At 50.8% G+C, this 24,666-nt stretch overlaps 10 protein-coding genes across 10 annotated transcripts; 2 read left to right on the top strand and 8 right to left on the bottom strand.

The window, feature by feature from the left end:
* Window positions 1–20: 20 nt before the first annotated feature.
* On the bottom strand, window positions 21–2,496 carry JCM6883_003745 (uncharacterized protein; the record flags this gene model as incomplete). The annotated part of the gene is made up of 7 exons (XM_076628716.1): window positions 21–97; window positions 178–208; window positions 283–421; window positions 481–614; window positions 679–1,406; window positions 1,479–1,741; window positions 1,808–2,496. 7 exons carry the CDS (start codon window positions 2,494–2,496, stop codon window positions 21–23), a joined length of 2,061 nt encoding a protein of 686 aa, XP_076491452.1.
* Window positions 2,497–2,946: 450 nt separating this feature from the next.
* On the bottom strand, window positions 2,947–5,314 carry JCM6883_003744 (protoporphyrinogen/coproporphyrinogen oxidase; the record flags this gene model as incomplete). The annotated part of the gene is made up of 14 exons (XM_076628715.1): window positions 2,947–2,985; window positions 3,052–3,116; window positions 3,208–3,355; window positions 3,413–3,713; window positions 3,781–4,119; window positions 4,178–4,269; window positions 4,331–4,398; window positions 4,455–4,584; window positions 4,651–4,762; window positions 4,837–4,860; window positions 4,918–5,015; window positions 5,083–5,116; window positions 5,184–5,205; window positions 5,290–5,314. The coding sequence occupies 14 exons, from the start codon at window positions 5,312–5,314 to the stop codon at window positions 2,947–2,949; spliced, it is 1,497 nt and encodes a 498-aa protein (XP_076491451.1).
* A 482-nt stretch (window positions 5,315–5,796) lies between these two features.
* SSU72 (RNA polymerase II subunit A C-terminal domain phosphatase) lies at window positions 5,797–6,999 on the bottom strand (the record flags this gene model as incomplete). The annotated part of the gene is made up of 5 exons (XM_076628714.1): window positions 5,797–5,898; window positions 5,980–6,098; window positions 6,193–6,332; window positions 6,402–6,545; window positions 6,617–6,999. The coding sequence occupies 5 exons, from the start codon at window positions 6,997–6,999 to the stop codon at window positions 5,797–5,799; spliced, it is 888 nt and encodes a 295-aa protein (XP_076491450.1).
* A 1,267-nt stretch (window positions 7,000–8,266) lies between these two features.
* On the top strand, window positions 8,267–10,245 carry JCM6883_003742 (uncharacterized protein; the record flags this gene model as incomplete). Its single annotated transcript, XM_076628713.1, has 6 exons — window positions 8,267–8,346; window positions 8,421–8,546; window positions 8,612–8,638; window positions 8,727–8,741; window positions 8,809–8,868; window positions 8,949–10,245. 6 exons carry the CDS (start codon window positions 8,267–8,269, stop codon window positions 10,243–10,245), a joined length of 1,605 nt encoding a protein of 534 aa, XP_076491449.1.
* A 395-nt stretch (window positions 10,246–10,640) lies between these two features.
* JCM6883_003741 (uncharacterized protein) lies at window positions 10,641–14,195 on the bottom strand (the record flags this gene model as incomplete). Its single annotated transcript, XM_076628712.1, has 13 exons — window positions 10,641–10,654; window positions 10,717–10,742; window positions 10,820–10,939; window positions 11,069–11,215; window positions 11,276–11,379; window positions 11,447–11,627; window positions 11,692–11,880; window positions 11,945–12,065; window positions 12,126–12,329; window positions 12,393–12,470; window positions 12,537–13,220; window positions 13,284–14,015; window positions 14,075–14,195. 13 exons carry the CDS (start codon window positions 14,193–14,195, stop codon window positions 10,641–10,643), a joined length of 2,721 nt encoding a protein of 906 aa, XP_076491448.1.
* Window positions 14,196–14,805: 610 nt separating this feature from the next.
* Window positions 14,806–16,660, bottom strand: JCM6883_003740 (uncharacterized protein; the record flags this gene model as incomplete). Its single annotated transcript, XM_076628711.1, has 6 exons — window positions 14,806–14,959; window positions 15,047–15,205; window positions 15,280–15,573; window positions 15,653–15,844; window positions 15,966–16,401; window positions 16,474–16,660. 6 exons carry the CDS (start codon window positions 16,658–16,660, stop codon window positions 14,806–14,808), a joined length of 1,422 nt encoding a protein of 473 aa, XP_076491447.1.
* A 671-nt stretch (window positions 16,661–17,331) lies between these two features.
* Window positions 17,332–18,262, bottom strand: JCM6883_003739 (uL29 family ribosomal protein; the record flags this gene model as incomplete). The annotated part of the gene is made up of 3 exons (XM_076628710.1): window positions 17,332–17,412; window positions 17,482–17,629; window positions 18,111–18,262. The coding sequence occupies 3 exons, from the start codon at window positions 18,260–18,262 to the stop codon at window positions 17,332–17,334; spliced, it is 381 nt and encodes a 126-aa protein (XP_076491446.1).
* Window positions 18,263–18,573: 311 nt separating this feature from the next.
* Window positions 18,574–20,164, top strand: JCM6883_003738 (MOSC domain-containing protein; the record flags this gene model as incomplete). The annotated part of the gene is made up of 9 exons (XM_076628709.1): window positions 18,574–18,631; window positions 18,706–18,719; window positions 18,775–18,828; window positions 18,886–18,954; window positions 19,018–19,307; window positions 19,366–19,479; window positions 19,557–19,779; window positions 19,857–19,989; window positions 20,067–20,164. The coding sequence occupies 9 exons, from the start codon at window positions 18,574–18,576 to the stop codon at window positions 20,162–20,164; spliced, it is 1,053 nt and encodes a 350-aa protein (XP_076491445.1).
* Window positions 20,165–20,731: 567 nt separating this feature from the next.
* ATX1 (copper metallochaperone ATX1) lies at window positions 20,732–21,179 on the bottom strand (the record flags this gene model as incomplete). Its single annotated transcript, XM_076628708.1, has 4 exons — window positions 20,732–20,883; window positions 20,956–21,013; window positions 21,071–21,103; window positions 21,168–21,179. The coding sequence occupies 4 exons, from the start codon at window positions 21,177–21,179 to the stop codon at window positions 20,732–20,734; spliced, it is 255 nt and encodes an 84-aa protein (XP_076491444.1).
* A 343-nt stretch (window positions 21,180–21,522) lies between these two features.
* On the bottom strand, window positions 21,523–24,595 carry JCM6883_003736 (uncharacterized protein; the record flags this gene model as incomplete). The annotated part of the gene is made up of 11 exons (XM_076628707.1): window positions 21,523–21,562; window positions 21,627–21,698; window positions 21,766–21,923; window positions 21,989–22,014; window positions 22,083–22,095; window positions 22,161–22,209; window positions 22,271–22,316; window positions 22,376–23,110; window positions 23,169–23,524; window positions 23,586–24,462; window positions 24,541–24,595. 11 exons carry the CDS (start codon window positions 24,593–24,595, stop codon window positions 21,523–21,525), a joined length of 2,427 nt encoding a protein of 808 aa, XP_076491443.1.
* Between the last annotated feature and the right edge of the window lie 71 nt (window positions 24,596–24,666).

The raw sequence follows: 24,666 nt of genomic DNA, 5'->3' as shown, positions 1-24,666 counted from the left end.
GACGGAGGGGCGATGAGAGTTTAGAACTCAAAGTCAAGGTTGTGAGGGTCCTCATCGTTTCGATGAAGCAGGCGAGCCCATTCAAGAATGAGACGGACTAGAAAGACGGAGACCATGTGCGAGTCAGCCTTGAGAACGACGGAGTTGCCTGCGAAAAGAAAGGGAAGCGGAACTTACACATGTATGCTGCCATATCTTGTTTGCGCCACTGTATCGCGAGGGAAAGACGTGCAAGGTCAGCAATCGAGAAGAGCCGACTAATTGCCACATTTTAGAACTGACGTGATCTCTCGCCCAGTGCTTCCCTGCGAGACCAATCTTCTTCGCTAGCTCGTCATGTGAGCCTTTGCCGTCAGGAGTACCTCTGAAGAAGGTGAGGATGTCGTAGACGTCCGAATAGTCAACCTTGACGGGAACGTAACTATTTCGAGAACGTTGTCAGCGCGAGTCAAGAGACGGAGAGAAAGGAATAAAACTCACTGGACCCAAGGCTGGATACGATCTCCGTACCACTCGGGGAAGAGAGTAGACTTGAGAACGCAGGCTTTCATCGACATGAGCCGATGGAATCGACCTGACCAACCGTTTCCGTCGACGTCCATCACGTATTTGTACTGATCACCCCGACAAACCGAGTCAGCATCGCGAGTGTACAGAGTAGGAAGGAGGTCCACATACCTTGTACGCTTCGTTCAAACCCATCGTCGGTCTGAAATCGATCATCTCCCTCATAATCTCGCACGTCTCTTCATCGCACTGAACAGGTCCTCCCGCGAACGAAACGTCCATGTAGGCCTTATTGAGCGTATTGATCGAGTATTCCTTCTCCGAGATAGCTCCTTCCCCCTCGGCGATCAAAACTTGTTGTTTCCCCTTCTTTTCGTTCGTGAAGAAATGAAGTCGAGCTCGTTGCGAATTCTTCCAATCGTTCTCGACGTAAAAGTCGATTCCAGTTGTCGATCCCCTCCACATGAGCCTGTTGTTGTCCTTCTTCTCCCAATCCGGGTCGTAACCGATGTAGGTATCAGAATATTGTTCGAGCGGAGTGACGAGAATATCGGAATGAATGTTGGTTTTCGCGAATGTGAATAGGGGAACGAGGGGTCCTGGGTCGGTACCAGGTGCCGAAGTGAAACCGTGAATCGGCATGATTTCAGGATGTTGACAGATATCGAGCGAAGGAGTGTAATCGGAGATGTAAGATCGTTTTTTGGCGGAGGCGATAGCGTAAGCTTCTTTCAGTTTCGGCTTGAGCTCGAGTGCCGAGGGTACGGGGAGACCTTGATCTTCGTACGAGGCGATTACTTCGGCTTCGACTTGGCGGAGAGGTGAATCAGGAGGGCAACCGACGGCCCAATTCGAGAGGTTCGGATCGCCGGAAGCGAGAAAGTCGGAAGGTCCCCAGTCTATACGGGAGGTATTCCAAGAGTCAGTATCACCACTTATCCTTCACAGATCGACACGAGGAAGAGACTCACATTCTCCCATCTGAGCGAGTTCAATCATTCGCTCCTTGTGAAACCAATCGAGCTGACATGCAGGTTGATCGTGACGAGTGAACGTCATGTTGACGTCGGGAACGTGTTGACTGAAGCGCGAGATGAGGTCGGAAAGGTCCTTCGCTCGCTTCAAGAATGCTTGTTCTCCTTCTTCCCTCGTCTTGCCGTCTTCGACTTTGATCGTAAATGTTTCCTCTCGCTCTTGCATCACGCGTACTCGATGAGCGAGATCTCCGGGTTCTCTGATAAGACCAGAGGTTCAGCATGGATTCATGACTCAGGAGAGACACGAGAGAGAAAAAACGCACAATGCCCAAAACGGCTCCAAATCGTGCTGAATCTGATCGTACTCGTCTACGAGGATGACCCGATTCGCCTTGACATACGCCCACCATTGATCAAACCCACGAGGGGGGTTCTTCTTGTACCTCCGACGATATTCTTCCACCGCTTCTTTCAACGTTTTACTCTGTCTCTGCACTTTTCTGTTCCAGTCGTTCTCAGCTCGTTTGATCAGAGAGAGGATTGGGTGAGGTGCTGGTGGTTCTGTGAAAGTCGAGAGGGGTTCTACGTAGAGTTGACCGTTCGTTTCGAATTTGTGAGGAGTTTCGAGATCCGCGTCGTTGAGACCAAAATCTTCAGTTTCGACAGGTGGTGGAGGTACATAGCGCAAGTCGTTCCGTCCGTCGTCCCAATTGATATACTCGATGAAGCTCTGCAGTCGATCGGGAAATTGATCAGGCAGCGGAACTCCCGCGTTTGTGAGAGCCGAATGAGCTGCTGTCCGATTCGCGTCTGGCAGGACCAAAAGGGTGACGAGTGCTACGACGAGTAGTGTAGCAACGAATTTCGGCCGTTTCCAAGGCGCCAGTGTTCCTCCTCCTCCTCCAGCAGCAGCTCCTCGTCGCGAGTACCGATTAGAGTTTCCGACCGGCGGTCCATCGAGATCGAACGAAGTCGAGACGTAGGTCGGTAGAGAATCTGGATCGTTACTCATGGCTCGCCCTGCGATCGGTCTCCGTCGACTACCGAGTTCGAAAGAGTCGGATCCAGTCGAAGATGAACTCGTCGAGGGAGAGCCAGGCTGATAAGGCGAACTCGTACCCGACGAAGATGCCTGTAGAGAAGCCAGCTTGCGCGGTGGAATCGCCACGGTGAGAGGAGTAAAAGGTCGAGGCGAGGTGATGAGAGAGAGAGATGAGAGGCTACGAAGCAATTTCGCAAAGGCTCTCGACCAGGAATTCCGAAAGTGTGTCTCTCGAGGTTCTGCTGGCCTAAGTATCGAGCATAATATCGCTAATGACGCGTAACTCGCGTTCAAGACAGGAGCATCGAAAAGAGACGAAAAAACGGAATAATCTAAAATTGCTGAAGCACTACAAATGACGATAAATGACAGGGGAGGAAAGAGAGGAAGGGTGAGAGATCTAGAAGAGCGTAGAAGCGCTTAGAGGCGCCTTTCAGTGTTGCGACGGCCGTTGACGAGCTGTGCAAAGAAGAAATAGAAGAAAAAGTCAACGATGAACGGTAACAGGAATAGGGAAGCGCTTACATCAGGGTACTCTAGCGTAAGCTCCGGAGTTCCGACGGCAACAAAATCTGATGCTTCAACGCCTTCTGAGGAAGTTGAAGGGGAAGCGCAAAAGATCAGTCGAGGAAAGAGAGGAGAAGAAAGCCTCGAGTCGTAAATCAGGATCATTAGACGTACGCATGAAAGAATGATCTTGGTTGGCGACCTCGTATCTGTAAGCACCGAAGCGTCCCCGAGACAAGATGCCGTATTTCTCTTGAAGTTCGGGAAGGAGGACTTTGAGTTGGCTCTCACGAACGAGCGAAGGAGTGGGGTAACCGTGGTGCTACAGCGTCAAAATGAACATCAGTAAGAGTCCTCAAGCGGGAAAGAAAGGACTCACGAATTTGCGGTGGTAAGTCGAAACGATTTCGTCTTCGGGTTGAAGAAGACCAGTGTTGATCATTCCTTGAATCGATTCGGCGAGGAGGTTCGCCTCATCGACGGGCTTTTGATTCGACTGAGAGACCTCGAGCATGAGCGACCAGTAAGGACCAGGTCGAGCGGTCGAAGTGTCGACGGAAGAGGAGAGAGAAGGGTCGGCGGTCTGAAGAGTCTTGAGCGAGACGTCGGCCTGAGGGCAGTTGTAAGGGGAGTAGTTGGAGAAGACGGTGGCGCGGTAGAAGGGGCAGTCGTCCTCGGGGCTGATCGACCGCGAAAACGAGAAGTTAATGAAATGAGCAAAGTGGAATCTAAGGGAGAGAAACTCACAAGTAGAGCCAGCACTTGTCTCCGATACGAGGAGGAAGAACACCACGGATTCCGACACCGATAACATGAGTCGAAGAGTAAACGAGCTTCCTCGAGGTATCGCGAAGGTTTTCAGCTTCGTCGGTGATTTCGCAGATTTGGTCGAGGGGCATAGTCGAGATCATGGTGCGGTAGGAGACAGTCGTGCCGTCGGAGAGGTGAGCAATCTTCTTGGTACCTTCGATGCGCTTGACGGTCGTGCCGAATTGGAATCGCTCTTGGGGAATCGTCTTTGCGACAGCCTTCCAGATTCCTCCGGTACCATCACGAGCAGGGAATCGGAAAGTAGCGTTGGGACCCCTATACGATGAGATTGCTTAGTGTATTTCGATAGAAGCGCTAGAGAAGAAGAACTCACCAGTTACCGGCAGTCTTCTTGTTGAGAACATTCGAGACGACGAGCTTGAGCGAAGGAGCAGCGACACGTTCACCGAGCCATTCGCATTGCATCTGAAGAGACGAAGAACCATGAGCCTCTTCGAAACGTGACGAACAAGCGAGAGAGACTCACCTCAGTCGTAGGGGTCGCCCAGACCTTGAAGTTGTAAGGACGCATGAAGATATCGGCGAGGCCCTCACCTGCACACAGAGTCAGTATGATCTGCTCAGGAAAGTGAAAAACAAAGGGAACTGACCCATCATACGAACGATCCACTCGTCGAAAGTTCTGGGTTTCGTAGCAGCCCTCGATCGAACTTCGGCAGCATCGATCATTCCCTCGATGCACCTGACTTGTTCTTCGACAGGCAACATCGTGATGTTGTTCTACTCGGTGAAGAAATAGAGTCAGCTTCTGGGTGGGCGAGAAAGAGAAGTGAAAGAAATACGAACCTGGTAAGGGTAAGGAACCCAAACGTTCTTCGATCGAACGTAGGAGACACGCTCGTGCTCGTACCAGTCGTCGGGTTTGGGAAGAGCCTCGTTGATAACATCGTCGAAGTAGCTAGAGTGCGAGAGAGCGAGATTTCAGAGATCAACGTTCGTGAATCGCGGCGATTTTCGCATGAGGCAACTTACAGGTAGTGCGAGAAGATGACGTGACTGTTTACAGAGCGGCATCAGCTAATAGTCGGTGCTACATTGCGAGATTGAACTGACCCTCCAACATCGAAGAGGAAACCTTCGGGAGTCGTATCGGTCGAAGCGAGACCACCAGCTTCAGCGAACGAGTCGACTACGAGGTAGTTGTTGTGCTTCTACGGTATCAAAACGCGTTCTCTGTCAGCTTACAAGTAGTGCAGGAGGAAACAAACAATCACGAACGAGTTGGTTGAGACGTTTGGCAGCTCCCAATCCGCTATCCATTCCAACGCTCAATAATATCAGCCATACGTTCACATCTGAGCAAGAGAATCATGCCTCACGTAGGACCAGCACCAACAATAACTGAGAGAAGCGAGTAGAGTTAGCCATCGTGGCGCGAAACGAGGAAGGGCTCCTCAAACGAGGCAGAAGGGAAGCGCGACTTACGGATATCAACAGACTTGCTAGCCATCTTCGTGAACGAGTGTGTGAGTGGAGGAAGGCGAGGAGGTTCGTGTTGGAGCAAAAAGAGAGATCCGCGTTCGAATCTCCGGTTCTTGAGAGGGTTCGCGCTTCCGCAAAGGGTCTCGACTTCAACATTTTTCGAGACTCTTTTTCACAGACGGTCTGCAAGATGTTCAGAGGTCTCGCTCATCCGTATCCGGCCGATCTCACGCCGCAGAAGAAGATGAGAAAAAAGTCTCAGAAGGCTTCATTTTGGCTTCATTGTGCGAGAGCCTTGCGAGAGGCCTTAAGTATCCTCAAATCGACCAGCTCTCCCGTGATCAGCTCTTTCGTCCAACAGGAGAATCATCCCCTGAAGCTAAATCGCCAGACTCTCGACTGTCAGGAAGCGAAAACATCTGGAATTCACGTCCAGCGACAGATTTGCCCTATTGTAGTCCTGCTGTTCCTCCTTTGCTGTATCCATTCCTTCTACTTTCACTTCTTCACTCAGTAGAACATGACAGTGTGTAACAATTGATGGGGATGCTTTTCCTGTTGTTCGGCGAGAATTCGATCCATTTCCATGTCCAAATCTTTCGCGTTCTCGATCTGTCGAACCACCGTAGGGCAAGCAATGTCGTAAGCTAAGCTACTCGAGAAGTAGAAAGAAAAGGTGGGCGCCGGACGTACAGCAGCGCACAAGTCCAGAAGTGCTTTTCCTGCTATCAGAGCCTCTTCGTGGTTATCTTTGATCTCGACGTTGATGACATGCACAGGACGATTCAAGTCTCCTCCCCGAGTCAAAAGATCTGTTCAATCGTTCGCAACCGTCGGAGAAGAGTCAGTTGTCTATGGCCTCTCTTCTCAATCATCACAAAAGAAAGTGCTGAGCGGACGACTCACCATCGATGACCGCATCGTAGCATCTTTCCTCGCACGTAATGACGACGTCTGCCGTATCAGTCGTTTCCTGCCAACGTTCCGGAGCGGTTTTAATCTTTCTGTTTCGATCCAACATGCCCAACAACCCATTTGCCGTATACCTATAGTTCTCCACAGCGTCAAAGGCCAGTCGAAGGAGCTCTAGTCTCTCAGAGAGCTGATAGACTTACAGGCGTTCATCTTTCGACTTGAGATCCTGATACATATCTTCATAGGGAGTTCCGAACGAGTAAATGTTGGGTCGATCGATCGAGGGACCTGGAAGTCGGACAGCTGAGCCAGTACCAGCTGATACGACGTTGAAGTTCGCTTTCCTGTGAACCGATTCAATGAGTTGAGCGAGACGAGCTTGCGAAAAGAGCACGAGAGAGAAAGGAGAACTGACGCTAACACGTTATGGCCTTCCATACTCCTGTTCTGATTGCTTGCACAAACTACGCAGAAGCTCACTCGTTTCCCCTTGGTCAATTGATTCGCTTGTTCGAGGACGGAAGAGGAAGAGAGCAGTTGAGCGTGAGGGGCCGCCGAGGCAGAACGAGCGACATTCGGCTTCTGTTCATAGTTCTGGGAGGAGCTCTGGGGATATCTTGTACCTTGAGGAGGAGCTTGCGAGGTAGACGAGGTGGAAAATGATGAAGAGGGAGGAGGTGCGCCAAAATCGCTGGCTGACTGGAGAGGCCTTGACGCGTATTGAGGAGGTTGTGGAGTAGAGGACCCTGTACGAGCTGCGTTTGCTTCTCGCGCGCGACGACGTGGATCGCTTGACATGATGGTATCAGGTGGAGGAGAGATGATCAACAAAAGTTGTGCCAGCCGGTGGAAGTTTCGATCCGTTTGTTGAAGGTCGAGGAGTCTTGTCAGAACGTTGTTCGGTAGAGCGAGAAGTCGAATCGAATCGAATGGAGGAAGGAGAGGAAGAGGCGAATTTCGAGCTCCGGCAACTCTCTTGACAAGATGCGAGGGGAGCATGATCTATGGTATCTTCATGTGAGCTTGTGTCGATGTGAGACAGCAGAAGAGCAAGGGAGAAGACCAGGTTGGCACGGTGAGCCTGTCAGTCAGTTGCACTTTTTGAGCTTGGCTCCGATTCTTTCGCGCTCGTCGTCCCTCTTCGCTTCAACCGTATGTGCTCTCGGCACCTCGAGACGACCACGGCTAAGGGATGAGCTCGATGTAAGTGGCGGTTCCCGGGCGAACACGGTCGAGTCTCTGCTGTAAATTTGTGAATCCTTTCTCCGCTCTCGCTTCGCGAAGAACGTTGAGATGCTCGCGCGATATAGCGAGCTGTAATGAACGGAGGACCTCTAGACTCGAGTGAGCTCCTCAAGCTACTTCCTTCTGGGCTCGCTATCGAGGCAGCGCGAAAGACAGGAAGCCAGCCAGCCTTGCAAAATTCGAGCTGAGACAACGGGTACAGGGAACGTGACTTGAGCTGATTTTGGTACTGCTCTAATGAAGTCACGAGTGTGTTCTCTTTGCTGAGACAGTTGCAGGTAAAGGCAAAAACGTCAAGAGAGCTCCGACACTCTTTGGGAAAGTACAGTCAGAGTAGAGTTTCTAGTCACACGTAAGCATGTCTGGGATGTCTCTGGTTCATCAAGTTCTCGAATCTTCTTCCTTGCGGTTTCCTGCAGCGCTGTTCGAGGTGCGTCAAAGACGAGACTGACCTGGAAGGAGAAGAGAAAACCTTGCGAAGTTCCTGCGACGGGTTCCTCTCCGTACGCAGTTTTTACCGTTTTTTCCCTTCTCCTCCTTGCCGGGCTGTTCGCGTTCCGATAGACTTTGATTTTCGAAAAGTCTAGTCTATTCGCGAGAGAAACAGGAAGAAACGAAAAAATCATTATCCCGTACCTCACAGCTTGCGAAGCGACTTCTTGGCGACCTCACTTCTCTACCCCTTGTCACAACACTACAGCTACAGCAGAACTGGCAACAATCAGCACGCCACGACAAACTCTCCACTCGTTACAGTTCTCTTGCCGGTTGACATCTTTTCAACGCCGTCGTTCAACCTGGATCGCCGGCGGGTCTACTCATGAACAGCGAAAGTAGCAAAGCGTCTACGAGCAAGGTGCCAAAGATCAAACCTTCCAACTTCTGTGTACAGCTTCACAGGTACGTTCATCTCTGATCTCTCTCAGAGGCTTCATTCAACGTTCGCTGATTCGGCTCTATCTGCTGGCTGATAGTTTGTTGGAGAATCCGAGGGATCCAGAAAGTCTCAGATGGGTAGACGGAGAGGTAGATCAGTTTCAAATCACCGTCGACGAGAGCAAAGGGTTGGAGGCATTGAGGCCTAACCTCGACTTCAAGTCGTGAGTACCTCCTCCCTGATCACAGTCTCTGATTGATGTCATACTGACCATTTGTTTGCGGTCAGTATGAGCTCATTTGTACGCCAGTTGAGGTAAAACAGTCGCAGAGTTATCTTTTTCCGTGCGAGATTCGTTTGCTGATTCGTTTGCTGATACGATCCGCCTATCTTGCTCGTTCAGCTATTATGACTTCAAGTGAGTCGATCAATCTCGTGCTTTCTTGTAGGTGGTTGACGACTGACATTGTCTTTCGACGGTGCAGACGTTTGAGCGACAGGCGAAAACCCGAGAGACGAGGCGAGGCTCGAGTCGTTGTCTTCACGTACGCTCTATCTTCTCTCCGAGCGAGTAAGCGAACGCGTCAAAATAAGACTGACACCTCCGCTGTCGCCGAAACACTAGCCACAACTCGGGACTGTTCACTCGCGGGAACCCAGCAAATGTCGAAAAGATGAAGCGGAAACTTCGGATTCGAGCCGATCGAACGAGGAGAGCCAGTGCGGTTTCGACAGGATCAGTCGACGAAGAATATTCACAGTCGCAATCGGGTTCACCACTCTTTTCCCCGAACGCCACTGTTTGGTCGCCGAACGAACAACCTCTACCTCTACCTAGTCCGCCTGTACCGACCGTATTGGGTTCGGGTATGGGTTTGTTCTCACTTTCCACACCTCCGCCTCCTCGAACAAGGATCGATCCGCCTCCGTCGAACGAAATCATCCAACAACTCTCCCCAGGCCCTTCTACTTACGATTCCCCTCGCTACACCCCGTATGGACGCCATTCCTCGTACAACAGCAGCGAACACCGATCGAGTATCGTAAGCTTGACGAGTGAATCCTCAAACCCGTCCCCCCGCTCGAGATCCGCCGAACTTGCATACTACGCGGGACCTCATCCGATTCAGCCCGCGTCATACTTCGCACCTCCACGACCTCCCGTCTCTCCCCTTTCAGTTCCACATCCGCCTTCATACGCGGTACCGACAGGACTACCAGTCGCGTACGACAACTCGTCGAGAAGAAGTTCCTCTCACTCCGCAACGGCTTCCGCCTATCCTCCTCTCTCATCCCTAAATCAATATCGACCTCCGCCACCTCCACCACCTCTTTCCAGCTACTCCTTTCCCGATCAAGCGCCACCAGATCAGCAACGCACAGAACCACTCCTCGGTTTTCGTAATCACGAGCGTTTCATTTCGGTACCTTCTCTTCCTTACCCTCATTACACTCCTCCACGCTCAGACGAGTATCATTCCCCGACGTCGGTACCGGACGAGGACTACAATCGTCGCGCTGCTCTCGAGGCACGTCGTACTTCCTATCCTTTCCCTCACCCCTCTGGCTCTGCTTCTCTTCCGATCGCCGACGACACTCTCCCTACCCCTTACGCTCCATCTCAGGCTGTCTCGTGCTCGACTAATCAGATATCGGAGTGGAACGAAGCGAGACAAAACTACTATGCGACCCCTCCGATCGACCCAATACAGGCTCCTTGGCGACCCGAGTCAGAGACAGAGGTGCAGTATCAGAGTGTGGCGGGAAACGCCGGAATAGGGAGAGAAGCGGGAACAGGAGGAGGAGGCGAAACCGGGTTTCAGCCGCAAACGCAACCCTACTACAATCAGACCGCTGGAGGAGGAGGAGGAGGCGGAGAACAAATACGATTTTCCGACTACCATCCTTTCGTCCCTCAATGATATCTATCGGGGAGGAGCTTCTCTCGACCGTCGCGACTCCGAAGATGCTTTGTCCCCAAAAACCAGCTTTACTCTATAACAGTTCTTGCATAATGCCCTACATCCTCGTCCTTGTTGTTCCCTGCATCTCGTAAGGTCCTCGCTTGTTCACTTGAGATGTCGTCGTCGTCTGTTTTCTCTAGGTTTACATCGCAATCGCAAATCGCAGTCGTTCGTTTGCTCCCTTTCACCCCTCCGTTCAGCAAGTAGATGCGTCTTCGAGACTATCGAACTCTATGCATTGCGTGACATGAATCGCTGGATAGCGGCCGACGGGAAAGAGATGACAACGACAGGAAGAATCCAAGCGCAAAAGTTTTACAGCAACACGCTAATAGTAATGATAACGTTCCGGTCTAGAGAGAGTACACTGTCGACGAAAGAACCGCTCAGGGTCAGTTGAGAGCTCGTAAAGACAGCAGATAGACGCACCTTTGACAGAATTGATTTCGAAGAAGCTGCGAATGAGGAAAATGATATGAGTTCGACTTGTAGAGAAGACCCCACGCAAACAACCAAGAGTAGAGAGGCTCACGCTTGAGCGAAATTGGTCGAATCTCGAACTGCTGCTTCACAAGTCGGATAACTCGACGAGCAGGTTCCGAAATTTTCGAGTGAAGGCGTCTCTTGTCCTCGCCAGGCGCCACAACGAGTTCTGTGAGATATAAGATATGTCAGCTACCATCGTCCGAACAGAGAGAGCGTAAAATACTCGCGTGATATCCTGTCGTGAATCGAATCAGCTCGAGCTCGGAGCGCGAAAACGAGAAGAACACTCACAAACGCCAGTCGCAGGTCCCGGAATGTGGACGCGATATCACACGATGAAGCTTTCCAAGACGCTACCGGGTCTGACCATCCTTGGTGACGAGGCGATCCGCTTGCAACATCTTGAGGAATTTGCGACCTCGACCATTGCCAGACGTTGATCCTTATCACGAACAAAGGACGTCAGTCGGGGTGCTGGGGTTATCGAGAGACTCGAACTAACCCGCTATCACCGAGCTGAACGGCGATAATTCCATCGCCGTCTCGATTCATCGTCTTATTCGGAGGAGGAGTATCTTCGCCTTGAAGCGAGCAATCCACCCCGGCCTGGATAACACGATTCGATGATGTCAGTCCAGCTCGTTCGAGCAAACCGAGAGGACCATTGACCTACCGGACAATGTGAGACGGCCTGAGATTTCGCTTGGGGAGTGAGACTACAGCTTGATGGCGTTCGAACAGCGTATCGATTGAGTATACCGCTGGATGATCCGTCGAAGATATCGATCTCGCCGTTGTTGAGCGGCAGAGATCCATTCGCACCGTGTAAATAAATTGAAGGGAAAACGAAACAACTGACAGACAAAGAGCAGTCAGATCGCGACATTCTCGGGAGGTTCAGGGCGTGATGCAACTCACCCAGTCGGTATATGAGCGAGATCGATCAAGAGGAGATTGTTCGGTTGAATGAGCTCTTTCGAGGAGATTCGAACGCTGTCTCGAGCTTCCTCGCCGGACAAATCAGAGTCGCGATCCATCGAGAGTGTGACGGCGGAGTTCGTAAAGGTCGTAAGTTCAAGTTCTGCTGCTTCTTCCGATTCGACGTAGCTGTGGACAAGGAGGTCTCAGTGAGCAAGATTGAGCACGATGGAGAGAGAAAGATTGAACGAACTTGACAAAGCCGTTAGACTCATCGCCTTGATCAGCGAAGAAGAAGCTGTCGAAGAAACTGTTTGGAGAATAATGTTGTAATAAGAAAGGGGTTGAGTTGGAGAAAGTCGAAAATTTGATGTCTGTGCGCAGATGCGAAATCGTGAGGATTTGTTATACAGCGAGTCTGGTAGCGAACGCACCATGTGATGTAGAAGAGGAAGAGTTGAGGAGGGGAGAAGCAGCAGCAAAGCTGTGATTGAGCTGCCTCGTCGAGTTCGAACGACTCGGAGGATCTGGCTTGGATGAGCGACTCGATGGGGCTGCTTCTTGAGTCTCTGTCGGTATGTACAGGGAGTAGGTGTGAGGTCGAGTAATCGTTGGCGGCAATACCATGAGTTTTCGACCTGTAAGCGCTCGAAGAAAGATTAGCTAACGAAGCGATAGAGACGAGAAAACGAAAACCTCACTGAACGCCGCTGCGAAGGCAGAACCTTCCGGAAGACATCCACTTCCGTCGCTGTTGATCCAGAAGCCAGGATTGCACTCTGTTTACGACGAGCGAAGGTGCCAGTCAGACTCTGTGCGAGAGAACGGGAGAAGAAGGAACTCACGCCAAGTACAAGTTGCGGGTTTCGGATCGCATATAGGAGTTGCGTCGGCGGGAACATTGATCGTGCAGTCCTCGTCGCACGAGCAAGTCTCGACGTAGATAATTCGAGGAGTCGGAAGAGGTCGAACTGGAGCGATACTGATCGTGACTGGAGTCGTGACCGTTACAGTTTGAGACGGAGGTGGAACGGTGGGAGAAGCGGCAGTAAAGATAGTTATGGTCGCCGCTACCGAAGGTGATGAAGGCGAAACTGGAGCTGGAACGCTTGTAGGGATTACTTCCGTCGTCGAAACGAGAGTTGAAGTTACCGTGGCCGTAATACGGCGAGTCGAACGAGCTTGCGTCTTCGAGGTCGGCGAAACAACAAGCGTGGAAGTCGAGAATAGAACAGAAGTTGACGTCAAAATTGAGGTCGAGGTCGGAATCGGGAGTGGAATCGGACTTGACGAGGATGGAGGAACGATAGAAGATTCCTCGGACGTCGAAGCTGAAGAGGGCGATGGGAGTACAGTTTGAGTTACGACTTTCGTCGAGGTGAGAACTGCAGTCGAGATCGAAGTCGAAACGGCAGTCGGAACGCTGGACGACGGAAGTACGCAGCCGCAGGGAGGAACAGGAGGTTTCGTCGAAAGAGTCGGTTTCTTCACGCATTTCCCGTTCTTCCTGAGGTAGCCCTTGTTGCATCCTGGACACAGACACGGCTCGAGATCAGTAACGAGGAGTAAGAAGTAGAAGAGAGACGACTGACTCCATTTGCAAAGCTGTTTGAGACAGATGCGAGACGAGTTTGAAGGGATCTTCTGTTCGCAGTCGGGAGTCTTCTTGCACGAGTCCCACTTAGATTTGGATTTCGATTTGGGTTTCGATGAAGCGGATGCCGTCAAGGAAGAAGTCGTCTTGGGCTTCGAAACTTTCTCGCTCGAGGAACGAGGTGAAGGTGAAGCAGTCGAGACTGAGAGGGATGTAATCGTGACATATTTCGTTTTCGTGTTCGTTTGGGTATTCGTTTCCGTCTGAGTTTGGATCTGTGTTTGATACTGCGTCTGATATTGAGTCTGAGTCTGAGTTCTCGTTTTCGTTTTCGTTTTGGTGAAAGTTTGCGAAATGATTGGAGGAATGTATGGAACGATCGAGATTGAGAGCTCCGTCACCGTAACGTACTTTGGATGTCGAGTCGAAGTGGGTTCAGGAGAAGAAGTGATGGTAGCGGGAGGAGGAGAATCGGAAGATTTCGTGATTATCGACAGGCTGGTTTCCGTGACGGTGATTGTTTCCTCGACTTCTTCTACATCGTCTCCGGAGGTGTCGTCGCTACCGGGGAGGTCCGTTGTCGTAGGAGAGGGAGGAGGAAGAGGAGGAGGTGTTGGGAGAAAGGTTGAGCTTGAAGATGAAGGTCGAGAAGGGTCGCAATTACAATCTTTCGAGACGGTTCCGTTCAGCCAACAAGCTTCCGAGAAGAGGGTATAGTTCGAGTTGCACTCTAGAGAACGAAGACTCGTCAGTGAAATGCTACTTCAGAGGGAGCGGGAGAATACGAACCGAAAGTGCAAAATCCTTGCGAGTCGCATTTGTAGTGAGCGTTCGAGGGGATTCCATATCCAGCTGCAGCACAATCCGTCGCCTGAAAGCATCGTATCGAGTTCGTCGAACTCCCCGACATGAACTGGGAGGCTGGACGTCGAGCATAGAGTCGAAGGGGAAAGGCGTGAGTCGAGACGAAGAAAAAGAGAGAAACGAGGAACAGGCGATGCAGCAAATTGCACTGCATGCACGGTTAGGACGACGTCGAATGAATGGTGGAGTGCAGAGGGGGGAGGGGGTAGTAGAAGAACAGGAGAGAGAGCGAAAGGCTGAAATTGAGAGAAGTTTTTGCGAAAGGCGGGTAGGTCGACTCGCCGGTTGAAAATCGAATCTCTCTCGCAAAGGGCTCCGGACATGTCCCCTCACCTTATTCGTCCTTATATTAAGCTACTTCAGAACAGATCTGTCGATCCTGTGAAAGAGAACGAATTTGCGGAGGATGAAACCGGAAAAAGGGAGAAAAAAGGACAGATCAGCCTCTCTCGTTACGAGACGAATCATTGCGCACCTTGCCCGATAAGATACATATTCCAATACGATGTGCTATCCGATGATACAAACCCAGAACCCAAGAATGTATTAAGTAAGGAAATCGATGAGAGATGATTAAACCGCGTATGCTAGATTCGAGATGACGAACGACTTGATCAGCGCAAGCTCAACGTCTGAAGCGCAGAGAGAATGAGGGTCTAACCTTTGATGTAATTGACTTCGAAGTAGGCTTCTGAGAAATTGGCAGGATCGGCGTTCGCGTGAGCACAGGTCGGATACTTTGGATAGCAGTTGCCGCTCTGCCATTGGTCCTCCCACACACTTTGAACTCCTTGCCATTCACCACAGGTCCTGAGTCGAGGAGGGAGCGACAGAGACACAGAGCGAGTCAGTACGGAAGCTTTTGCGAGCGAGAAGCGGAAAAGGGTGAAAACTAACGTTGTGTCAAAAGTTAGCATCTGCCACTTGAAGAATGTGCGTGTATCGCAAGTAGACCCATCCCATTGAGCAACCGGCGTACCCCAACCTCTCGGGCGTGGCGCTCCGTTCTGAATATCGCTCGGAATGGAACTTCGTTTCCACCTCCAGATCGAGATTCTGTTCGTACACCCGAAGAAGTCAGTTCGTGCTCGAGACATCGAGATTGCTAGCTCAGAGAAAGCAGTGCTTACCCAGTCTCGGCAATCTGAACCGCGAAAACTCCTCCTCCTGCAGCATTGAATCCCGCTCCGTACGAAGTAGGGTCGTAGTCGTAGACAGTGCATCCAGACGTTCCTCCGTAGGCGTAGCAGTTTGTTCCTCCTCCGACTCCAGTCATCGGTGCCGCCGCGTTTCTCGTACAATTCGCCGAAGTGTGAAGCGTCATTTGGTTGAACGTTCGACTTCCGATTCCTTCGTAGACATCGATTTCTCCTAGATCCGGCCAAGGAGTTTGGAACATCCAAAACGCTGGCCAAGTACCGCATCTGCAAACGACGAAGAAACGGGAGAGGGTTTTGAGCAAAGGCCTCGTTTCGATCAGAAGAGAAAAGACCGGAAACTTACCCCCAAGGAACATGCTTCAAGTCGATGATGATGAGAGAACCGGCGTTGTAAGTATCGAGAGTACTGATTCGAGCAGAATTGCGGTACGATCCGAGCGTGAGGTTCGAAGTTCGATCGATCGAAATGATGGCGGTTCCGCTGGGGGAGACTGTCGTGAGACCGAGTGCTTTCGAGTCCGCCTCGGCGAGGTAGCTATCGGGTAAAGCCATAGTGCAAGGCGGAGTCAGCGATCATTTCTCATTTTTCGGACAAACACTCGCGCGAGACGGAATCGAGCTCGAAGCTTCGAGACCTTCGCTTAGGTAAGACTCACTTGACTGAACCATGAGTAGGATCGGTGATGTTGAGCCACCACCAGTTATCGAAGAATGTTTTGCCTTGATACGTTCGAACGAGAGAAGGAGTCGCGGCAGGTTGAGTAGGGGCAGGAACAACCGTGCTGGTGGTACTGGTAGTGGTGGTCGTTGTCGTTGTCGACGATGTGCTGGTGGTTGTCGGCTTGGGAGTCGGGGAAACACGAGTGACTCGCGACCAACTCGAAAAAGAATTGGAACTTTTGGCCGAAGTTTGACTTTGAGCGAGGGTCGTCGAGGTTCGACTCGTCGTCTTCGATGTGGTTCCCGGAGTCGTGGCTGCTAGAGCTTTTGTGGTGGTAGTTGAGACTTTCGACCAAACGACGCTCGAAGTGCTCGAAGAGGTAACTTTTCTCACGCAGCTCGTTCCGCTCGCGACGTAATTCGTGTTACAAGCTGCAACACGCAATCGAATCAGCTCTATATCCTGCGCAAGAAGAAAGGGAGTAAGGGAAAGAGAAGACTCACCCCAGCTACAGGTTCCTTTTGCGCAATAATAATGCGAGTTTGCGGGAATTGCATACTTTAACGCGGTACAGTCTGCCGTCACTGAACATGTGTAGGTCGCTCGATCTTGGAGAGTCGTAGCCGAAACGAATGGGAGGGTCGAAAGAGCGAGGAGAACAAGCGTTGATGTTGAAGGAGAATTCACCATTTCTCAACCGGCTGTCGATATGCACCGTTCGCAGGACCTTGAGGAGCGATGAGGTCGTCGCAGAACCGAGTCGGCAGGGTGATGGAAGGGAGAAGCGAAGAATGGAGATGAAAGCCAAGGAGGAGGGAGAACAAACAGATCGACCAAATTGAGGAGAATTCGAAAATTCGATCGAAAGGGGAAGGTTTTCGCGTTTCCGGTAGAATCGGCTTGTCCTCCGAGAGTCCATGATCGAGAACGCGAGTCGAGACTCCTCCTCTTGTGAAACTTGAGCGACTTGAGATTTCGCAGAAAGGTGCGTGCAGAATTGGAATGGAATTCGAGAATCGAATGGTGGCTTTCGCACGGAGCACTCGATCATCTACACCACGCACGACCTTTCTTTGTTAGCGACGAGAGGGTGAAAGTCTTGTCGGCGGCGAAAGGGGAGAGAAAGGCGCGAAACACCGAGAGGTACGAGAGGTAGGAGCGGAAGAAAACAGAAAACAACTCAGTAGACGACTCGACTCGACTCTCCACACGAGCACAACCGTCAGGAGAATGAGGTGTTTCGATCGTACCCTTGACAGTTGACAAGGAGCCAAAGTCTTCTCTAGAACAGTTCTCCCATTCAATCAACACACAATCAAAAGACGAAAAAAACGAGATTAAAACAGGGGGAGGTGGTTTTTTCAGGCCTTGACGATGTATTGACGCTTGGGGAAGTGGATAGCCTTCTTGTGAGCGCGCTCAGTGGTTTGGGAACGCTCGTGCTGTGGAAGTTCGGGTTTCTCAGTTTCCGAGACAAAAAGAAATGAAAACTGAGGAACGAAGAATCTCACCTTGGTCAAACGCCTTCGGATAGCACGAGTCTTCTTGGCACGGAGGTCAAGAGGGAGCTTCTTGCCCTTGTAGAGCTCGCGGAGGTTGGCGCGGGTCTTTTGGTTGATGACGGTGAGGCATCGGGCAATCGACTTGCGGACAACCGAGCTGTTTCATCGAAACCCAACAGTCAGTAAAGGATTCCTTCCAGCCACATACCAATGATTGCTTCTTCTCCAGGTGAGCGCAGCAGGGCCGCAGTCGTGAGTGAGGGGTCGAAGGTGTAATCGAGAAAGTTGAGAGATGCGAGTTTTGGGTGAGTGGATCGAGGTAAGCCGTAGGTTTTCGCCGGAATTGGTACGAGGGAGTGGATATGATGTATAGAGATGATGTCGAGGGTGATAGAAGGGTAAAGAGAGGTTATCGTCTAGGTGAAGCAGTCGAATGTAGGCGAGTTGTCGGATTCGAGTCGAATTGCGTCCCTGCTGCCCTTCTTTGCCCGTTCTAACCCGTTCCTGCTCCATACTGATCATACTAACCTCCTCATCTCATCTCTGTGACCCCGGTCTGCCTCTTTTAACCTCGAATTTACTGAATTCCTGCCCCCTTCTCTTCTCCCGCTGTAACCGTTCTGAGAGTGCCAACTCACATCCTGGCGAGCTTGGAAGCGTTACCACCGGTGATCTTTTGAACGCGGAGCGAGACGAGTTCAGTCTTGAGCTCATCGAGTTGCTTCAAGAGTTCATCACGCTTCTTGTTCTGGAGCTCGCTGGCGCGGACCTTGAGGGACGAAGACGACATGCTGTAGTTGTTCACGGTCGAATAGTTTATAGAGGGTCGAGAGGATCGAGTAGAGATGTAGGGAGGTTTTTTGAGAGGAGGGAGTAAAAAGTTGAGTCGAACGTCGGGGAGGGTAGAGGAACCTGTCGAGTCAGCCTAGGTACCTTGTAGAATCGTTCAAGAGTGCGGGCAAGCGTACCCGAAGTCAGGAAAGGTGCCGAACGGGAGGAAACAACGAACTTCACCTCGTCTTCGTCGCTCTCTCGTCTCTCCCAGTCTGGAAATTTCACCAAGTCCCTCTCTCTCCAACTCCCTCTCATCGACTGCCGCAAATGTGGAATCCATTCAGCAAGGAAGAACCTCGTCAACTAACGGTCGAACAGCTTTGGGGTTCGTCTCATCTTCCTTTCTTTCCCCTCCCCCATCACTCCCGAACCGCGCTTATCTCTTCTCGCTTTGAGCAGTCTACCCTATCAAGGTACACTCGCACACTTACGGCATGTAGTGTACAAGCTGATCCGTCCATCACATAGAGCTGTCGAGGGAGTCTCATTGAAGAATCGGAGTATTCGTCGGAAGGATTAGCAGTAGCTCATTCTCGCTCATTCTACTCGTCTACGTCCACGCTGACATGTTATCGATAGTATGATCGACAATGGATGATCGTAGATGCCGAAACTCATACGTTCTTGACGGCTCGAACGATTCCGAAAGTCAATTTTCAATTTTCATTTTTTCGTCTCGTCTCCTCACGCGCTGATCCCTCCTTTATTTAGATGGTTCTCATCCGGCCCGTCATCAACTACGAAACACAATCTCTCGACATCACCGTTCCCTCCCCTTCCTCCTCGTCATCGTCTGATTCTGCTTCATCGAAAACTTTCTCGGTGCCTCTCGCGCACCCTTCGACGTACCTCAAAGATCCCGAAAACGATCCCTCGTTAGATCACGATTTTGTCGTGTGGCAATCAGAACCCCAAGATGGGTATGCGGTTGGCTCACCTGAACTCATAGACGCTTTGAGCGAGTACATGGAGAAAAGAGTTTTGTTGATTCGAAAAGGCTTGTAAGTACGTCTGTTAAGACCCTCTACAGGGAGCTGATGAGATTATGGTGTCGCTCAGAACAAAGAGAAGCGTAGCAGAAGTCCCAGGAGTGTTGCATTCGGAAAAATTGGACCCTGTTCTCGGGTTCGCAGATTTTTACGCTTTCCTAATCGCCTCTTCGACTTCTCTCTCGTGAGTCCTTCTCTCTCATCCCTCGTACCGACCCTCATTAAGCTCACTCCGGTGTCTGACCTCGCTCGCCTCGTCAGTGAATTGACTTCACGAATCCCCTCCGTCTCGTCCTCGAAAGAATTCAACTCTTCCCGTTGGTCCCCCTCCGAAATTGCTCAGCGAGGTGGACTCGAAATCCAACGTTTCAGACCGAACATCATCGTAAAAGGTACCGAGACACCTTTCGAGGAAGATGGTTGGAAATTAATCAAGATCGGGCAAGATGAGGTTGAAGTTTGTTTCCGTTGTGCGCGGTGCATGGTACGTTCTCACCTCTCCAACGATCCTCGATTATTCTTGAGTAGCGACTGATGAGATTGTGAATGATATGGGAGTAGCTACCTTCGGTTGATCCAAACACTGGAGTCAGAGATAACTTGTTACCAGACGCAGTCATGACGGATCGAAAAGTCTCTGCGGTTTTCCCAGCAAAAGTCAATTACGGAATGCTCAGCGCACCGAGAAAACCTAGTACGTCTCTTCTCGACCGCTCTACACCGTTCAAATGGGGTTCTGAGCTGATCTCTTGCGACGTTGATTTTGCGTAGACGGTCACCTAAAAGTCGGAGACTCTGTCGAAGTACTCGATACGTACGCGAAGAACGCTGATGGTGGATTCACGAGGAATGAGGACCGTCGTGATTGATTCGAAACATATCGCCTTTCTCGCTCAACTTTCGAACTCTTTTCATTCTGTGCTTTTTCTGTTTGTCTGTCGTTTCTTCTTGCTGTACTTTCTGTTGAGCTGTTCCGCCGTAGTCTGCTGGCATGTTCATAGTGTATTCTCTCGTTGATCCTGGAATTTCCTTTCGATTCACATCTTGTCCTGAACCTCTCGGTTCCTCTAGGCCCGTCCTTCTTCTTGTGCTGTCGTCGACAATTATGCGGGCCAAATGCGAACAATCCCACGGCGTTGAAGAGGTGTGGAACATCGGTTCAGGCAAGCATAGGTCGCGAGCTTTCGATAGAGACGACAAAATGTTGCCGCTTTGGCGCAGCCTCGCTTGAATCTCGCTGTGTCGAGCCTTCCCGACAGCTTGAAGATAATCACAGCGTCTCTGGCTGCCAGAGGGAGGACGCGACCGGAGCACGAGAAGAAGAAAGATAAGTTTACAAAACGATGTTGCGAGAGAAAAACCATTACTTCAGTTCGATTCCTCGTGCTTCCGTTCGACCTTCAAGCCCCTAATCTCAAAATTGCTCCTCTCTAACCTCACACCGGTTGTACGCCCCCGCCGATAATCTCTCCCGACTTGACTTCCTTCCCCGTCTTCTTAATCTTCGCCAACACATCCTCATAGCTGACATTCCTCGTTCTCACGATCACTTCTTGCGTTTCGAGTGATACTTCATGTGAATCGAGGCCTACGCCGCAAATACAGCGGAGTTAGCTCGGGAGAGATGGAGTGGGGAAGAGGAAATTGGAGGAGAACAAACCGTCGGTTTTCTTCAGCACTCGATCGATCGCTCCGGAACAACCTTCACAGGTCATTTTCTATACTTCGATCATCGTCAGCCTCGAGGGCAAGTCGCGGGAGAGTAGAGAACGCACGACGTTAAACTTGTAGGTTGATTGACTGTGAGTCTGGAAGAAACAACCGAGCGGGTCAGCTGCGTTGTCGGACCATGAGCTGTGGTTGCGAGCTCACTTCGGCGGCCATGGTTTCAAAGGTATAGAGGTGAGAGAGGGAGGACAAGAAGCAAAACGGCTAACTTAGATCTACATCATTCACTCTCGGGATGACGTGTCGCTCTCGCATGGGGGAGATGACTAGGATGATGCAAATGAGTGGATACTTGCACAAACAATGAGATGAGACGGAGGATGCAAACAAAACAAAACGAAAAAATAAGAACGAAAAAGAAAACTGATGCTTTTGTAACAACTCCCTGTTCGTAAGTCTGGATAACGAAATTATAGCAGGCCATTCCCCTCTTGAACGTCGTAGATGCGGGCGCATCGAGGGCGGTCTTCCGTTCGTAAGTCTAAGTTTTCCTTTCTTTTCAAACGATGATCGGTCCGTTCCAAATGGGTTCAATCGAGCTGAAGAGCGCTCAAGAAGATTAGCTTGTGAGCAACTGGATAGTACGAGGGAGAAGGTACTCACTCGTCTCCGGTGAAATCGTTTGAACCCGGTACCGTTTCATCCGTGTACAATCTCCCGTATTCCAACATAAGCCTATCCTCGCACATCGACCTCTCTGATCAGTCACAGCTCACCAAGGACGAGTAGGAGAAGAACTGACCTGAATTGATAAGCCTCCAAATCAGCCCAGCGATAACATTCCTTGACCCATTCTTTCCCGGCGGAAGCGATTTCTTTCCCGAGGTGATCGTGCGCTCCTTCGCCGTTAATACCACCTCGGAAGAACGCCATGATATCCCACATGTCGGAGTAGTCGACCTGAAGTGACGTGAGAGTGTCAGATTCGACGGTGGAAACGGAGAAGGAGAGCGGAGCACGCTAACCTGCATCGGAATGAAGTGAAGCCAAGCTAAGGAGCAAAGAAGTAACGCCAGCGTCAGGATACATTAGAGAGGAAAGTGGAGCAGAGAAGCTCACGAATAGCCCAATCCTACGAAAAGCGAAAACTGGGTCAGTACGAGCGAGTTTCTCAACGGTCAATCAGACTGAACTCACAGTCCAAAACTCTCGGAAGATGGTAGCCTTGACGACAGCAGCGTTCGATCTAAACGTGGAGGAAGCCGTCAGCTTCAACGGAACTCGACAAGTCGAAATACCGGACGTACAGCATCAAACGTCTGAATCGACCAGACCAACTGTTCCCGTCGACATCTACGTTTGCACAAGCGGATCAGCAAGTCAGACTACTCGAAAGACGAGAGCGAACTCACCCAGAACGTATTTGTAGAGAGAAGCCCGATCAAACGAGATCCTCTTGTCGTATCCTTGGAAAACCTCAAACATTTTATCGCAAGTTCCATCTTCCTGGACACACTGTACGGCGGGTCCCACCATCCCTGTATCGAGGAACAACGGATTCACTCGATAATTCAGTACCTCGATCGACCTCATCAAATCGTTCTCGTCCGTAATCGTGATATTCCTCAACCCTTCCTCCTGATGCGACAACAGATGTAACCTCGCTCGTTGGGTCGTCTTCCAAGGAGTGTTCTTCTCCCATAAAGGACCAGAAGTTTGTCCCCTCCATTGTAAAGCGGTGAAAGGTCGTTCTTCCCAAGTCGGATCGTGTCTCATTTCGAGTTCCAACTGTTCGACGATCAACGCGTGAACGTCCCCGAACGTCGATTGAACTCCTGGAGTGAACATGGGGAGGACTTGAGTTGGGTGATGAGCGAATACCCACGAAGTTGTCGCGTGAGTGTGTCGATAATGAGGTGCTTCGCACACGTTCAAGTAGTTCTTGAAGTTTCCGACAACGGAACCGATCGATCCTTCGATGAGGGGAACCATTTCGAGTCCGGTAGCGTCGAGGCCTCCGTGGTAACCGTAGTTTTCGAAGCCGAGATTTCGAGCGGGAGAACCAGGGGGACAGAAAACTGGCATTCCCCATTGTGGGAAAGGTCCTTTCTCTTTCGGCCAGAATGGTGGTTCCGTTTCGTCGTCGTCTGTATCCGGAGAGCGTGTCAGTTCGAGCGAGCGACGATTAGAGAGAGATAAGCTTACATTTCCCTTCCCTCGCCAAAGTTTCCAACCTGATCCGTTCTTCTGCCGCAACTCCGATCCGAGCTCCATCATGACCATTGTACACAATCTTCATATCGGGTAAATACCTCGCGTATCGTTCCATCAATTTCACGACTCCCTTCGCTCGATCGTGATGAGCGAGTTGACCCTCCCTATACAATCTTCCTCGTTCCACTCGGATGACCCACGTAGTGTCGAATGTCGAAGGTTCGGCGAGATGATCGACTCGTCGACGAAAGACTGGAGGGGGGAACGCTCGATACATCAAGAGATCTTCGTTGATGAGGTCGAATTCGTCGATCAATAACACTTTGTGCGCTTTCGCGAATGCGTACCTATTTCACCGAACTTCGTCAGTACACGTGTACATTAGACAGAGGGAGGTGGTTTACTGACCATCTATCGAATCCTTTCGGCGGTCTCCTCCCGTTTCTTCTCTTGTATTCCGCAACTGCTTCTCTAAACGTTTTACTCTGTCTCCCCTTCAACAATCTCCATTGTTCCTTCGCCCTCGCCATCATCGCCGGTATCGGATGAGGTTTTCCTTCCTCCAACACGATTCTTCCATCTCTTCTCGTCGAAGGAATCTCATCGACCCTAACCAACGGTTTCTGTTGTTGTTTCCTTCCACCTACTCTCTCTCCTCTCTCGGCACCTCCCATTAAGTTATCCGTTCCCAACCCGAACCCTCTCCCCGACCCCCATTTAACCGCATCCGCCGCTCGTTGGGGAATAAAAGGTCCAACGGCTCCTTTCACTCGATTCGTAACCCTTTGCGAGGTACCCGTTGGAGAAGTCGAGAGGTAAATGAAGAAGAAAACGACGAATCCCAAGACGGGGTAGAGAGGTTTTCGCGAGAGAATGTAAATGGGACGAATTAGGAGGTTTCGAACGAATGAAATCACGTTCGAAGGTTTCCGTGCGACAGACACTGGGGGTAAATCGGTGTAGAATGCTCGAGAGGAGGGGGTTGTAGAACCTGGTAAGGGTTGAGAGGAGGATCCATAAGTAGGTAACGTCGATTTTGAGCTTCTACGATCTTTTGCGAGATTATCTCCTCCTCCTCTTCGGAAGAATCGACCGAGAAAGGAACTTTGAGAGTGATCGATCGAGGAATGATCGTTTGAATCCTTCCGGTTATGATGACGAGTAGTGCTGCCCATCATTCCTAGTCGAGGAGTCGAGAGAAGTCGAGGTGAAGGTGGTTCACCGATTCGGGGCGAGACGGGGGGAGGTAAGAGGTCGGATCGAGAGTTCGAATGTGATGTGATAGCTATCCGAGTACACAAGGCATTGCAGTCAGTGTGCTAGATTCAGAGCAACTTTGGGAGAGAGATGAAGCTAAACTTACTGTGATCAGCTAAAGCGGATGGTCTACGCCCTACCGCAGTGATTGGTAGCTCCATTCGATTACCTCTCGAGTCTATCTAACGAGCGTGTCTGGTCCTCTTTCCTCCTCTCTCGAATAGTTGATGAT

The sequence above is a fragment of the Sporobolomyces salmoneus genome (assembly GCF_050403485.1).
Source record: "Sporobolomyces salmoneus JCM6883 DNA, S_salmoneus_JCM6883_v1_ctg2, whole genome shotgun sequence".
Lineage (NCBI taxonomy): Eukaryota > Fungi > Basidiomycota > Microbotryomycetes > Sporidiobolales > Sporidiobolaceae > Sporobolomyces > Sporobolomyces salmoneus.
The sequence above is the reverse complement of the archived record's forward strand: the minus strand, read 5'-3'. Positions and strand labels throughout refer to the sequence as shown.